This window comes from Hippocampus zosterae, chromosome 10 (genome assembly GCF_025434085.1).
Source record: "Hippocampus zosterae strain Florida chromosome 10, ASM2543408v3, whole genome shotgun sequence".
Classification (NCBI taxonomy): Eukaryota; Metazoa; Chordata; class Actinopteri; order Syngnathiformes; family Syngnathidae; genus Hippocampus; species Hippocampus zosterae.
The window spans coordinates 8,861,128-8,877,471 of NC_067460.1; the positions used below are offsets into that span (position 1 = coordinate 8,861,128).

Here is a 16,344-nt window from a genome sequence, read left to right on the forward strand (position 1 = left end):
AGCTAAAGCTTTCATAAGCTTTTTTAATCCACTGCCGTCCACCAAGAAAAAGAATCCTCAATTACCATACCAATCAACAGCTCAGCCAAGTCAACCTTTTCAGCTAAATGAAATTACATGTCAGTGCTATAAAACAACCCTCCCTCCCATCCAGTGTAGTGTGGGGCTATGAATATAAATGGACTACCTGAGCCGGTTCAACCTGGTTGGTCTCCTGGTTGCCATGCAAGACTCTAAAGTGCCTTAGCATAGTTGAGGTGCTATTATTATAACTAAGCACTTTGGAAAACACCACACTTCACCTAAAAGTAATCAGAAAAGAAAAATGTGAATTTTATGTGTTGTCACAATTTATTTTATTCATTATTGTAATCTGTTAAATAGTAATTGCAGTGCATTACCTTCTGATTTGAGATCTGCTCAAAGTGCTCCCAAACAGGGGAAAATATCCTCTTTCTTGCTGGTTCCATCGCAAAAAAGAAGCTCGTCGAATCGAATTCCAAAAAGTAGCGCAATAAGTGACCCGAAAATACAAAAAGTGAAGGGGAATCCATAGCGTTTCTTTTAGCTTTTATTTCGAAAAACACTCACCAATCGAACCATTTCCTGAATCATCACGTGGCACTTCCGCTTCACGGGGCTTCAAACGTCACAACCCACGTCATCAATGCGCATCGACTCGCCGTTCATGAATCTCATCTACATTATAATGATGGGAATTACGGCTCCTTTTAGAGAGCCGGCTCTTTTGGCTCGGCTCCCTAAAAGGAGCCGTCTCTTTCGGCTCCCAAATGGGTCCTCAGTTTTTTTTGTTGCTTAAATAAATTTAATACCAAAAATAACGTAATATTATGTGTAGTAATATTATTAGTAATATTATAGTAAATTAATATTATTAGTAAATTAATTACTAATGCAAAAATAGACATTATATCAAATATTTATTATTTACATGGCTTTATGTATATTCTTCTGAACATACTCAACATGGAGTGCTACAAAAATAAAAACAAAGTACAAAGACCCATCTCAAAACAAGGTCGTCAAAAAGTTCCAATTTCTGAATGTGTATATTTATAAGCTTTTAACTATTTACAGTAAAACAACACAAGTAAGCGTTGAATACCACACAGCCAACAAATTATAAATAAAAATTTGTAAAACAAAAAGAAAAAACAACATCTAGGTAAAGGTTTTAGCTTGTCTTTAGCGAAGATTGGCATGAAGAAAAACCAAGTGCCTCAGCTTTGAGGGGTTGATCCTGTTTCGCCTCTCTGTTAATATTTTCCCTGTTTTGGAGAAGATTCTCTCCGAGGGGACAGATGTTGCTACAACACACAGCCAACACAAAATGGCTAAAAATCCATTGCAATCATTTTATAAGATATAAGATATCCTTTATTTGTCCCACACTGGGGAAATTTACAGCTCCTCGTCAATGGTGTTCTGTTTTGCTGGTTTTATAGCTTTTTGCATAGAGTGGCTCATAGAGCTCTGGGTTGTACATCTTGGCAGTTGTGAAATTGCAGCAGCAGCAACAGTTGCAGACAGCACCGTCATTAATAGCTGGTTCCCTTGCTTGTCTTTTCTCTTCAAATTGTACAGATGGGTGGACTTTTCTGATGTGCCTGTGCAGGATATTTGTGGTATTTTAACCTTGCAAAGTCTACACGCTGCCTTTGAACTATCAATTAAATTGAAATGAGTGTGTGTGTGTGTGTGTGTGTGTAACCTTCCCCTTCCGGCTCCCATCGTTCATTTCAAAGAGCCGGCCCTAAGACCCGGCTCGTTCGCGAACGACACATCACTACTACATTACTCGACACACGCTTGAGGGATTCGACCCGAGAATCACATCACTAATTAAAAGTGACCATTTCTTTTCCGCTCCATACATCTTCCGGCGGTTGGAAGTGACTGGAGTTCTCGAGGGCAGTCGTCGCCTTTTCCGTCAACTGACGCTTTTGTTGGCCGCGAGACGAGGCGTGGATGAGGTAGTTCTGGACTTGAATTCAACAATTCGTCGCCTTTGTTTATTTCCCCCACACCACACGAACGCGACGCAGTGTACACCCAGATGCGAACCCACATTTGCTTATGCATATCAAGCGGCAACGTTTAACACAGTAGTGAAACATCGTAGCTAACATAGGCGATGAAGTTGAAAACGACAGACAAGTGGACGTATAACCTGTGTGTAATTACACAGTCCGTTTTGTTTGATAATTGTAACTAAGGTAGTAGGTCGAATGTACCCCCGTTTAGTTAACCGTTTTCTTTATTTGTAGCCATGTAGCTAAACTACAAACGTTAGCCCATGCACCACCAATTGTATCCTTGTAATAAGTTCAGCTCAACGCTGTAAACCAGGGATGGCCAACCAGTCGTAGACGAAGAGCCATTTTTTACTGTTACTGCAAAGAGCCACATCATACCCTTCCTCGCGCCCGTACGCACACGCACACCTTTTTGGCCAAAGATCGACATTTGAAGAGACCACCTTCTCACGAACGACCCGATCGCTCATGTGCAAGCACACACACGCACGCGCGCGGGTGCACACTAGTGCACTCTCGCACATATGCACGCACAGTACGATGGGCAACAGTTGGAACGGCCGAATTTGCATGACAGCTAAAGATACAAATAAACAAATCTTTTTTTTCCCCCCACCCATTTCCTCCTCCCACCCCCAGACTTGGGACCAGTTCGCTGGCTCCCGGTCGATCCTGATCGACGTATAGAGAGCTCCGTCCTTTTAGCAATTACCCACAATGCACTACCGACATATAACAAGTCTATTGTGTATGGCTTGTTTATAACAGCCCTCCAATATGGCCTCCAGTAGTGCATTGTGGGTAATTGCTAAAAGGACGGAGCCCTCCATAGTAATACCCCCGCTTCGCATTCTCATGGCCTCGCCGTTACTCTGAGATTTTGAAATTTTGGCGCGAACGGAAGCCACAAAGGGTGCACGTGTGCACACAAAAGGAAAATTAATCATTGAATGTCGAGTATTTGAATAGCCTTTTTGTGTAAACTAATTCATGCGTGATCGGCCAGGCGTGTGTGTGTGTACATATATAAATATATATATATCTGTATATACAGGTATATATACAGTATAGATAATATATAATTTTTTCCCCCGGAATTTTCAGGAAAGTCCACTTTCATCTCTGATCAAGTAACGGTGCGATGATAGGCTGACGTTGTACGTTCTCTGTAGTTAGCGCCTTTTTTTGAATGGCATCGCCACTGCCGAGGCGTTTTCGACGCTAGTCGTGTGAAAGCCCGGGAGCCGCCTTGAACCAGCCAAAGAGCCGCATGCGGCTCGCGAGCCGGGGGTTGGCCACCCCTGCTGTAAAATTTCCCATGTCTCATCGCTGCGCTCTTTCTTTGCAGCATTTGTACTGCACATACGCACGCCAGGCAACACAATGAGTTGCGACGTGATGAAACTGAAACTGAACGAACTGAAGGGCGAGCTCCAGCGACGCGGCTTGAACGCCACAGGCCTAAAAGCGGACCTGATGCAGCGGCTTCAGATGGCCCTGGAGAAGGAACCCCTCACGGACTCGCAAGGTAAACCAAACATTTACATTTGAGATTTTCCTGGCAGGAAAAAAGGTGAAGACCAATGTTTTTGTTCCGGGATAGTGTTATGATTATACCCGGGAGGGGTCGACAGACTGCACCAGCGAGAGGTACCCGGTAATACTAACATTGTAAACACAATACAAAGTGACAGAAATAGTTTGTAATACACCCACTATAGTTTCATTTCGCTCGCTTTTGCGCAGGCACTTTTGCTGCGGTGTGGCATTTGAATGAGGCAGACGATGTTCATGCACACGGGAGCCTCTTTTGACGGCTGCTGCTTATTTTTGCGCGGATGAAAGCGTCCTGCTTCTCCTGCTTACTCTAGTCCAGTGGTTCTTAAACTTTTTTAGTGGTACCGAATGTCATGATGGTGCAGACAAACTTCATGTTTAATGCGACTTTGCGATTTAGCCGAAAACATGCAGTGTACTCACTCTAACAGTCACTTCCTGGAACTCCCCCTTTATAGGCGGGACCAGTCAATCAACTGGAGTATGACGTATCACAGTACAAACTTTCATAAAGCACTACTCATACAATAGCCTATTATATGACACGGAATCCAACCAGTTAATGTGCACATTCACCGAACCTTTCATGAGTGAAAAATAAATATACATTTAAAAAAAAATTCAAGATACAAAAAAAAGTATATATTTTTTTTATTAAAAAGAGAAAAAAGTAAATGACATTTCAGGAGATAGGTACTGTATACTTTTTTTTTTTTATTGTACAACGTACCAACACGACAATCACTCTTGACTACTGAGCGAACTACATTTCCACAGCACTGATTGGACAAGCAATGTCATGTGATCATCTGCAGCCAGTGATGGCCAAGCGGGCGTGTCATAACTAATTAACATGATGAGTCGCATGTGTCTTACCCTCTCCATAGCATAGGCTCCGTCGAGCCCCTGAGACCAACTCACTGAACACCCGGGGTTCGATCGAACCCAGGTCAACAACCACTGCTCTAGTACTTGTGGAAGATTTTCTTCCCCAACAGCAACCAGTCAAAACACTTGACACTGGTCAAGTGTTTTGATTTCTCCACCCTACTGGTTCGAGTGCGCTCTCTACCAACTGCACACAACTCTGCACAGGCTCCCATGCAGAATCAAAATCAAATCAAAGTAGTTCCTATTAATTCCCAAACCTAGTGAGTGCATATTTGATCTTGGTCACTTACTTAAAGTTCAAGATATTTACTGAAACAGTGAACAAAATGTGTTTTGCATTTACAAAATGTATATGAGCAACAAACTCATAAAAGTCACGTCTGTCTGCGCATTCACAGCCGAGGCCTTTGCTGGAAGCGACAGCAATGCACTGCTACAAGACAACAAATGCAGCGATTCGGGCAGCTACTCCAAGGAAGCGGAGGCAGAGTCAAAGCCGGCGTCTGAGTCCGGCCGCAGCGTGCTAGATTTTGGTGCAGACGGCATCCTTCCCACAACTGCTGCCGTGGACAAGGTGGTTGTTAAACTTGAACCGAATGAGGAGGAACACGTCAGCATCAGAAGAGGGCGCGGCACTGCAGTTTCGTGGCCTGCAGGTACATATTATGTACATTTTCATGCGTTTTGTATTGTCAATCAAAGAGAGAGAGCATTGAAAAATTAACACTTGCGAGCTCAAATTTTCCCCGGGTTGTGAAAACATGTAGATGTTCAAAATGGCATTACAGTAATCCCTCATTTATCATGGTTAATGGGGACCAAAACCACCCGCGATTAACAAAAATCCGTGAAGTAGCGACTAATTAACATATCCCGTATATTTTAAAAAAACGCCCCCTGAGGTCGTTGGTGCGGGAGTCTGGCCCAACAAATGATTGAGCTGGCCCTCAAGCACCAGAGTTGAAACGAGAGCCAATTTTGATGGTGGACAAAGAAAAAACTGGTACTCACCTGGGTACCGGCCCCGAACTAGCACAAGCGCAGTGGAAAAGGGCCATGTGATAACTGGAAGCAATAACGTAGGTGCACACACACTGGTGTGCAATACAAAAAGTAGATAGCAGAGTCCAAGTTAAATAGCAATCTTTGAATTTATGGCACAGGCCGACCAAAATAACATTAATTGTCCTTAATTACAGAAATTGAAGAAGACCTCACAATTAAGGGCGGCCCAGAGATGGGCGCCGAGGCGGGTTGGGACACCATTGTGTCCGAGCCGAACAATGAACAAGATGGCAGGGGGCTGGCAGAGCAGTTGAAGGCGCAGCCCGAGAGAAGTGAGCAGTATAGCCGAAAGCGAAGACACGGGGAAAGCAGGGGCCACAACCACTTTGAACGGCACGAGAAAAGGAGGTATTCATTCAGAATTGTCCAAAAGTGAATGTGTCAACAGGATGTTTGATGGGCTCTTCTTATGAGCCAATATTGACTTTCATTCCAAACAAATTGCCTTACATTTGACCCCCATTCATCCACGCTCATAACACAAAGCACTCATGTCTCAAAGCATCTTTCCCAAATGCAATGATTGTGATCACCGGCCAAATTTTGGTAACCTTTTTTTTTTTTTAAATGAAAATAATTATCTACACGATAATGTTGCACTTCTAATTTGCATACCTTCACCAACAGGGAGGGCACATTAAAATACATTGACATGCAACCCGTAGATTTTTTTTTAAACAATTACTGTGACAGCAGATGTTTTTCGCAGAGTGGAAAGAATATATCCCTGTATGGTTGATACTCTGTCTGGAGGCATTGCTGCGGCTTGTGTTCAAGTACTGTTTGGATTTAGATTCAGACTTTATTTATGCCCTCAAGGGGCAATTCATTTGTAGCTTTTCAGTGTACATTCACGCTCCTGCTGGTTAATCCATGAATGAATGTGTAGTAGAGAAACAGTGAAGCGGGGGGGGGGGGGAGAGAGAGAGAGAGAGAGAGAGAGAGAGAGAGAGATAGATAGATATCTGGGCCTAAGTAGCCTACAAATGCAAGCGCAAGATAAACGTGATACAATAAGATAAAACCAAACGAGGTAAGAGCAAGATGGTGTAAAAGAACAATATAAATTGTAATAAGAGCAAGAAGGAATTCCATTCAAATAAATGACTTCTATCATTAAAAAAAAAAGATGGATCATTCAAGATGAGCACAGTTTGTGTTTAGAAGCGTAATGACCGAGGGAATGGAGGACTTTTGAGGACCAGTTAGTTTTCCTTGTGGGCACATTGGAGCGCCTGCCCGAAGACATGAGAGAGAATTCCTAGAATATGTCAAATTTAAGCTTTGAGTCAGACACAATGCCCAGATATTTTGTACCAATCAACAAGTTTAGCCTTTTGTCGACAAATGATGCTTTCTTTGGGGATATTTTAAATTTCCCCAGTGTGGGACAAATAAAAGGATATCTTGTATCACTATGCCGCCTAAAATCGATAATGTCCTCCAAAATTTTTGATACATTTGCATCCCAAAAATGATCTTCACACTAATTCACCTACGTTGCTCAAGCGAAGTCTGTCGCAGCTGTGCGGTGTCATCTGAAAATTGGACAACATTCCTCTCCCTCCTGTGATGTCCTGCAGCTGTCTATGTACACACTAAAAAGCAAAGGAGACGGCATATTGTTTGAAGGTTCATATTTACGACAACAATGATGCTACTTTTCGAGCCCATCCATGGCATTGTGTTTTATCACGAAAATAACATGTGTATATAGACTTTTTTTTCTTCATTTTTCAATAGGGGTTTACTTTTTTTCACTTAAGTAAGGATTACAACAGTAAAAAAACAATTAAATGCGCCTATAATATGAACATTTATGCCTGCTCGTGGGATTTCATTTTATCTTGAGGTCTGAGAATGGCACAATGTGGGACAAAACAGCCGGCGGCATCATCACTTTTTGTTTCGTTTTAAGCCCTACGATGGCCCCCAAGCATCCTGCACCTCCGAAGGCTTCTGGTAGAAAGCTTAAGCGCCACAGGAAGATGCTGACCATTCAAGAGAAGATCAAACTCCTGGATATGCTTCGGGAAGGACGGAGTTACGCCAGCGTCGCTCGACATTACGGCTTAAATGAATCGACTGTACGCTGCATCAGGAAAGAGGAAAAGAAAATAAGATACACCGCATCGGTATCCTTCAACCGTTCAGCCAAAAGAGCGGTAACCTGTCAAAACGCAACCCTCATTCGGATGGAATCCGCGTTGGATCTTTGGATCACTGACTGCAGAAAGAAAAACGTTCCTTTGGACATGGACATACGAGAGAAGGCTAGACAGCTTTTTGCCATGATTGCGGAAGATGCTGACAACCATTGCGATTATGAAAAACCTCAAGCAAGATCATCCGCAACCCAATCTGCCACCAACCCCACTGAATTTTATGCCAGCAAGGGTTGGTTGCACAGATTTAAAAAACGCTTCAATCTCAAGAAACTTCCCCTGTGCGGTGAAGCTGCATCTGTGGAAGACGACGAGTACAACAAGGAGACATTCAAGTCAATCATTGAAGGGGGAGGTTACAAGCCCGAACAAGTCTTCAACATGGATGAAACTGCCTTGTATTGGAAGAGCATTTCTTCTCGTACCACCATCATGGACGAAGGAGCCAGAGCCTCTGGATTCCAAGCTCCCAAAGACAGATTGAGTTTGATCATGTGCGTCAACGCTGCTGGCTACATGATAAAGCCGGCGCTAATTTGCAAGTCCAAGAACCCCAGGTCACTGAAGAACAAAAACAAAAACCTACTACCCGTTTATTGGATGCACAACCCCAGAGGTTGGATTTCAAAAGTCCTCACATGTGACTGGTTCTACCACTGCTTCATTCCAGCGGTCAAGGTGTACCTCGTCCAAGCTGGGTTCGAGTTCAAGGTGCTGTTACTGATGGACAACACAGGAGGCCACACGCTGAATCTATCCCACAAAGGCGTTCGGATCGAGTTCCTCCCGCGAAACGCGGCGCCATCGTTTCACCCGATGGCTCAAGGCATCATGCGTGCCTTCAAGGCTCTGTACGCACGTAATATCCTCCGCCACCTCGTCGAGGCAATGAGTTTTGACGAAACCTTCACGCCGGAGACGTGCTGGCGGGATTACACCATGGCAAGGTGTCTCCAAAATATCCAAAAGGCCGTGAAGGAAATGAAGAAGGAAACCGTAAATGCCTGTTGGGGAAAGCTGTGGCCCGATTGTGTCCAGAATGATGTCGGTTTCTCCCCAGACCAAATTTGTCTGTCGGCAGTTAGCGAGGCAGTCGAACTGGCCAAGTTGCTCAGAGGGGAATGCTTCAACGGAGTGACTCGTGACGACATCAATGACCTCATCGACACGCACGCAAATCCACTAACGAACGAAGATTTGATTGAAATAACGAAAGCCAAAGGTGAGGAGGAGGAGGAGGCGGAGGCAGGAGCGGATCCATCGGAAGAAGACGACGGTGACCTCTCACTTGAACGACTGACAAACATGGTGACAGCTGCTGAACAGCTGCAGGGAATGGCGGAAGATTACGATCCCCAAATGGCCCGGGTGTTGCAGTTTCAAAACGCCATCGAGGGAGCTATTGAAGTCTATAAAGACCTCCTGGTACAGAAGAAACAATGTCAGCACCGACCTGTAAGGGTCCCGAAGAAGGAAAAAGGGCACACCTGTGCCGCCGTAAAGGATTCAAATCCCGCAGCAGGGTACCACTCCTGAAGAGCCGCCTTCAGAAGAGCTGTAAGTGCTTTACCTGTGCATTTTGTGCTCATCGGGGTCATCAGATAATTCCTCAGTGTACTTATGGAGCATATGTTGAGCAGAAATTCATCATTGTTGGAAGTAATGGAGTGTGTCTTCACTAGTAATATTTTTTTTTTTGCTAGTTAAGATTCACACATTTTCAGACATGAAAAATTAAGTTACTGTAATGCCACTGCGTGTGGGCAAGGAGAAGCACAGTTGCAGAGTACTTGTATATTGAACGGGACAAGCAGTCCAACACTGTAACCTGTGTAAGGTTTTTAGTACAGTCTTTGAACCCGTTTGGTCCAGCCCTGACCCTTCCCCAAGTGGCCATTTAAAAATTGTTTGTAAAATGTTGATAATTCATCACACCATTTTTAACTCTAACCATTCTTCGCTGCCAATGACGTCTATGGATGTCGATTAATGCTAAAGGCTAGCGGGCTCACCTTGTAGGTGGCAGCGGGGCAACTCTGTACCTGGGAGATCAGCATAGATGATGAAAAGATGACAGGTAATTGCAAGATGAAAGTTGTAAAAGATCAGGGAACTTTCTCTCTCTCTTTCTTTCTCCCACACACAAAATGTAGTCCCACTAGTTAATATATTGCAACATCAGTTGCTATCTCTTACGGGAAGGAATTTTCAAGTGACAGATCGTACATCCTGCATGGGTCCCTCGCCATTTGGCAGTCTGAAAAAGAAAGATTAAAAAAATGCATCCCCACATCACATCAATGAAGAAACCAGATTGTTGGGGTAATTGTTTACATTTCTATACTTCCGCCCAGCGCTGGACTACAGTGTGGAAAAGTTAAGCAGATGTATCAGCTGGGACAAAAATTTGCATTGATGAGGGTATTATGCTGTATGTGTGTGTGTGTGTGTGTGTGCGTGTGTGTGTGCGCGAGTGTGCGTATATTTGTATATAAATATTTTTCTATGAGATGTACAGACGTGTGATACACTGACTTGTAATAAACATTTGTTAGCAGTTTTATGGCCTTTGTTTAAAAAAAAAAAGAAGTTTATCGTCATGACCATATGTGCAAGGTACCATTTGTCTCAGGACCAGTTGTTGAAAAAAAAGATATACTTTTTTTTTTACCACATTATATCTTCAAACAGATGACCGGGCAATGCCTTTGATACAACGAAGAGGGAGGAATTGATGTGATTTTAACGATCAAAGCAAAACTCCTTCTGCCTTCTCTCAGTCCAAGCCAAATGAATGCAATTTAGTCCCTCCAGTTTTTATACTATGATATAATGTTAGTTGCCAGTGCTGATGCGAAGGACTTTTCATTCACAGATCGTACATTCTACAAGGATCCCCCTCCAGTTGGGACTCTGCAGAGGAAAGGTAAAAAGAAATGAAAGTGTATTTCTCCACATCCAATTGCTACAATAGAAATACAGGGATGTCATTTTTGGGTAATTGTATATATTTCTGTATTTTGCATGTCATGCGCCAAGTGATTCCAGTTCCACACTTGTTGACAGTTTGAACAAAGGTAAGAAAATAATAAAAACGACTCTTTTCCTCCACCACACACTATAAAATTAACCACATTCTTATGGTATGTTTTTTTTATTTGGAAAATTTATAGATCATATGTGGAGTAGCATGGATGAGGAAGTTAGTAGCTGGCACGAAGCCGGCTGGCAACCAAATAGGTTTTTCTTCACTGCAACACCTGGGCCTCGGAGTGCTGCCGCGGAGCTGGATTCAAACCAGCCAGCTGACTTCCTGGAGCTCTTTATCACAGATGAGCTTCTCCAACACATTGCCGATCAGACCAACCTGCATGCTACTCAGTGTTTTCTATCCCAGTCTGAAGGTCTGCCAAATAGCAGAAGTCATGCCTGGAAACCCGTGTCTGTCGCAGAACTGAAAACCTTCTTTGGACTCACTTTTCTCACCAGTTATATCAAAAAACCAAGCGTTTCACTCTACTGGAGTATGGACGAGATTGATGCAACACCCCATTTCGGCCAGACCATGCCAAGGAACAGATTCCAGACTATTTGGAAGTTCCTTCATTACAACGACAATACCTCACAGGATGACGGTGATAAAATGTACAAAGTCCGCCCCGTGCTGGACTACATTGTGGAAAAGTTCAAGGAGATGTACCAACCGGGGCAAAATATTTGCATTGACGAGGGTATGATGCAGTGGAAGGGCCGCGTGTCCTTCAGAGTGTACAACCCCAAAAAACCTGTGAAATATGGAATCAAATCGTACATACTTTGCGACTCTGCCAGTGGGTATTGTTTCAACATGCAGCCTGATGTCAAGGAAGCTCGTACTACGTCGGACATTGTGTTCTCTCTCCTTGATCGCCTCCCAGGTCACGGTTATACACTGTATATGGACGATTCCTACAATTCTGTGGCAATGTGTGAGCTTTTACTGGGAGCGGAAACCAATGTCTGTGGAATACTGAGGAAGAATAGGGGGGAACCTCGGATCTTTAGGATGGTGAGAAAAAATGAATTGAGGCTGGAGGAGAAGCTCGTGCGGCATAATAAGAGGGTAATGGTAGTAGCGTGGCAGGGCAAACGGTTTGTGTCAACTTGCCACCAAGACAGGATGCAGAAGGTTGAAGTGTCGCAGAAGGGACACAAAGACAAGGGTCCTAAATTGAAGCCAGAGTGTGTTGTTGCATACCACTCCTCTATGAACGGGGTGGATAAGTTGGACCAAAGCATTGCATACTACCCCTTCGTCCGAAGGTCGCTGAACTGGTCCAAGAAGTTTGTCGCCTACCTGTTCCAACTATGTATGTTTAATGCTCATGTCATATACAGTGCCAAGCACCCAGAGGAGTGTATAACCCTCTTGGAGTTCATGCGCAGCGTAGTCAAGTCCTGGACTGTGAAGCGAAATGTGTTGGCGCAGGTGAAAAAAGAGGAGGAGGAACGTGCGGTCGCCAGGGTTAACAGTTGTGGTGACTGGGAGGACATCCGGGGTTCGAAAAGGGCCCCGCATAGAATTGACCCGGACAGCAGGCTTGACGGACAGCTTGGCAAACACACACTCGAATATTTGAAACCAGCTGCCAAGAGCGTAAACCCAGCAAGGACACCAGGAAGGAGGTGTAGAGTGTGCGCGCGCAGAGGCCTGCGCAGAGATACCAGAATGTGGTGCGTCTCCTGTTGTGTCCCCCTCCATCCAGGAGAATGTTTTACAGCTTATCACACAAAGCAGAACTATTCCGTATCGGTGTGAAATCACAGCTTCACTATAGATGTGACAGTACATGCGTTACGATAGACAACTCCAGTTTATATATTTTTGTCAAATGTCAACAAGTTTCCATTCATGTTTGTGAATAAATCTTGCCATCAAATGCTCAATTTGATTTGTTGTTTCTTTTATGAAAGCACTTTTGAAACTTTAGAGGTATCACGAAAGCAAATATATATATGGACATATATATGCATTTGGCATCCCAGTTACTGTCTTGCTTGTTTCTTTTCACAAAACGTGTTTTCTCCAGGCTCTTTTGTTTCCAGGGGACTATCGGAGGAGTATGGACGAGGTTGACGCAACACCCCACTTCTGCCAGAGCAAGGAACCGATTTCAGATTATATGGAAGTTCCTTAATTACAAGTGGTGTGGGAATTTGGGATTCAAAAGGGCACCCTATAGAAGTGACCCAGAAAGCAGGCAAGATGGCCAGCTCAGCAAACACAAACTTAAATAAGTGAGCGCAGCAACCAGGAAGGAGGTGTAGGGTGTGCGCTCGCAGAGGCCTCCGCAAAGATAGCAGAATGTGGTGCGCGTCTTGTGTTGCCTTGCATCCAAGGAAGTGTTTTACAGCTTACCACACAAAGCAAAACTATTCTGTATCGGTGTGAAAATGCAAACAAAAGAGTAATAGATGTGACAGAATACAGACATAAGTGGTAACAAATCAAAATGTCATACAACTTTGTCAAATTTGTGCATCATTTTGCTTGTACTGTAAATACATTTTACCATCAAAAAATGTTTTTTGCAGAGGAAACCACTTAATTGTTAGTGTCACTCAAACAAAACAAATATTCCCAATGAGTGTCGTCCTTGATCCTTCATTTAACACAAACAAATATTGTTTTCTCCAAGTATTTTTATTTCAGGTTTTTGTTGAACGTCTCTTCATACGAAATGTCTCAACAGGAAAATATTGCCTCTTTTTACGAAAGAAGTTTCCGGATAAGAAAGGTAAAAATACAGCATGGTCTGCTGCTCGCAGCTCCCAGCGTCTACTGAACGCAACATACCTGTAGCTGCTCTGCCATTGGCTATTACCGAGCATCTTCCTGGCACTCCATTGGCTAAGAGGGACGTCTACCGGCTGTATCGATTTGTGTAGCGAGATTGTGTCTATGCAGCGTCCTTTTCATTCGCCTCTCGGGCCATGAGGTGTTCCGAAAGTTTTAGGTAAACTTTTGCTGTATTCACTATGGACCCCAAGAAAGTGATGGGGAAAAGAGGAAAAGAAAGGAAGAAGAAAAGAGTTTGTTTGTCCATACAAACAAAGCAAGAGATAATAGAAAAGTATGAAAAGGGGATGCGTTTGAGTGATCTCGCCAAAGAATACGGCCGTAATGGATCTACAATCGCCACGTTATTAAAGCAAAAGGAAGCCATAAAAGCTATAACTCCTTCTAAAGGCCTCGCTATAATTTCGAAGAAGAGGTCGGCAGTGAACGATGAGATGGAGAGGTTGTTACTCGTGTGGATAAATGAGAAAGAGATGGCTGGTGACGTGATGACTAAGGCCATAATTTGCGAAAAGGCAACAGTCATTTTTAATGACCTCGTGAAGGAGGATGCAGGCGATGGAACGTCGGCGAAAGAACACCGGGAGTTTAAGGCATCGCGTGGGTGGTTCGAGAAGTTCAAAAGGAGGACCGGAATTCATTCTGTTGTTCGGCATGGTGAGGCAAGTAGCGCCGACCATAAGGCGGCCGACGAATTCGTGCAAAAATTCAAACAATTGGTGATTGATGAAGGCTACGTTGCACAGCAAGTTTTTAATTGCGACGAGACGAGGCTTTTTTGGAAAAAGATGCCTCGCCGTACCTTCATCACAACAGAAGAGATTAAAATGCCAGGCCACAAGCACATGAAGGACCACCTTACGCTAGCCCTTTGTGCCAATGCCAGTGGGGATTACAAAATCAAGCCCCTGCTGGTGTACCACTCCGAAAATCCCAGAGAATTCAAGGCTCATAAAATATTAAAAGAAAGACTTCAGGTGCTATGGAGGGCCAATGCCAAGGCCTGGGTCACCCGTCAATTTTTTGTTGAGTGGGTGAATTTGGTTTTTGGCCCTGCTGTTAAGAGGTATCTAGAAGAGAAGAATCTCCCCTTCAAGTGCCTCCTCGTTCTCGATAATGGCCCTGCCCACCCACCCGACCTTGAAGATGATATCCTGGAGGAGTTCTCGTTTATTAGGGTGCTGTACCTCCCACCGAACACTACCTCTATCCTCCAGCCCATGGACCAACAACTAATTTCCAACTTCAAAAAACTCTACACAAAACACCTGTTCAAGAGGTGTTTCGACATTACTGAAAACACTCAGATTACCCTTCGTGAGTTTTGGAAGCAGCACTTCAATATCGTTGTTTGCCTCAAGATGATCGACACGGCTTGGCAGGAGGTGACCAGGCATAACCTGAATGCAGCTTGGAGAAAACTGTGGCCTGATGTTGTTGCCCCACGGGATGTGGACGGGTTGGAAGGGGAGGGTGAAGTTGAGCCAGAAGTTGGGGAAATGATTTCGCTGGGGAAGGGCATGGGTCTTGAGGTGAATGAAGAGGACATCAATGAGTTGATTCAGGAGCACAATGAGGAGCTTTCAACGACAGAGCTGAAGGAGTTGGAGGCGATGCAACACACGGCAGTGCAGGAGTTCAAAGAGGAGGAGGAGGAGGCGGCAGCCATGATTCCATCAGCCCAAATAAAAGACATTCTAGGAAAATTCCATGATGTTTCCGAATTTGTTGAAAAGAATCACCCAGAAAACGTGTTCATCAGTCGGGCGATCGCTCACTACGATGATGTTTGCCTTGGACATTTTCGAAGGATTGTTAAAAGCCGACAAAAGCAAACGTCCTTGGATCAGTTCTTTACAAAACGGCAGGCAAAAACCACTTCTGAGAGAGAACATAAACTCAACAGGGCAAAAAACGATGAGGACATAGTTAAAAGGTAAATGAACATCCTTTTTATTATTTATTTTTTACATTCTGCACAACTCTCATTTGTTGTGCAATAATCTAATTGGAACATGTATTTGTTTCATGTTTTGATGCATTTTTATGCTTTATAAAGCATTTATGTCTGAATTTTGTGGGGCTTGGAACAGATTAGGGCATTAACATGGAAAACACGATACATTTTTTATGCTTTATAAAACATTTATGTCTGAATTTTGGGGGGATTGGAACGGATTAGGGCATTAACATGGAAAACACGTCTCTACTTTAAAAAAAATTCTAGTTGAGAAATTTCTTTCAGAACATCTTAATTTCCTAAGTACAGGTTACACTGTATAATTTAGGGGTTGAATGATTGGGCTTGATGTCCGATAGATTAATGAGTCAGTCATTAGCATTTATATGGTTACGCACTTTGTTACATCTGCAGCTGTTGTGAAAGCGCTATATAAATCAGGATGTATTGTATTGTATATATTTTTTTCAGCACAACGCAGACACCAACCTTTTACACCACAGACCAGTTAATGCGCAGCAAAGACGGAGAGAAAAAAAGCACATCTGCATTATTGGAGATAACATTTTGGCCATAAAAATTGTCGGCGGGCAACCTCTTACACGTTATTACCCAGTATTCGTTTAAGTACTGTATATGTCTGACAAAACTTTTAAAGCATGTGGACTACCGTTCACGACACTGCAACCAATTACTTAGATTTTTACTTGCTGTCAAAGCCCACCATTCTGTTAGTTTGTGTTTTTTAATCAATATCAAAAATATAATGAAGATATATAGTACAGTAAACTGAATGAAAATTGTTCAAAC

The 16,344-nt window shown here is 43.5% G+C and overlaps 1 protein-coding gene across 3 annotated transcripts; it reads left to right on the forward strand.

The window, feature by feature from the left end:
* Nucleotides 1–1,807: 1,807 nt before the first annotated feature.
* Nucleotides 1,808–12,723, forward strand: LOC127609140 (tigger transposable element-derived protein 1-like). 3 transcript variants are annotated; one of them, XM_052078891.1, is made up of 8 exons: nucleotides 1,808–1,994; nucleotides 3,406–3,585; nucleotides 4,904–5,161; nucleotides 5,705–5,918; nucleotides 7,489–9,292; nucleotides 10,611–10,661; nucleotides 10,775–10,812; nucleotides 10,909–10,960. In XM_052078891.1, exons 2-5 carry the CDS (start codon nucleotides 3,441–3,443, stop codon nucleotides 9,269–9,271), a joined length of 2,400 nt encoding a protein of 799 aa, XP_051934851.1. In that variant the 5' UTR covers nucleotides 1,808–1,994; nucleotides 3,406–3,440; the 3' UTR covers nucleotides 9,272–9,292; nucleotides 10,611–10,661; nucleotides 10,775–10,812; nucleotides 10,909–10,960. The 3 variants fall into 3 exon arrangements, with proteins under 3 accessions (XP_051934851.1, XP_051934852.1, XP_051934853.1); XM_052078892.1 differs by lacking the exon at nucleotides 7,489–9,292 and having other exon boundaries at nucleotides 10,909–12,723; XM_052078893.1 differs by lacking the exons at nucleotides 1,808–1,994; nucleotides 3,406–3,585; nucleotides 4,904–5,161 and adding an exon at nucleotides 5,168–5,588.
* The last annotated feature ends 3,621 nt before the right edge of the window (nucleotides 12,724–16,344 follow it).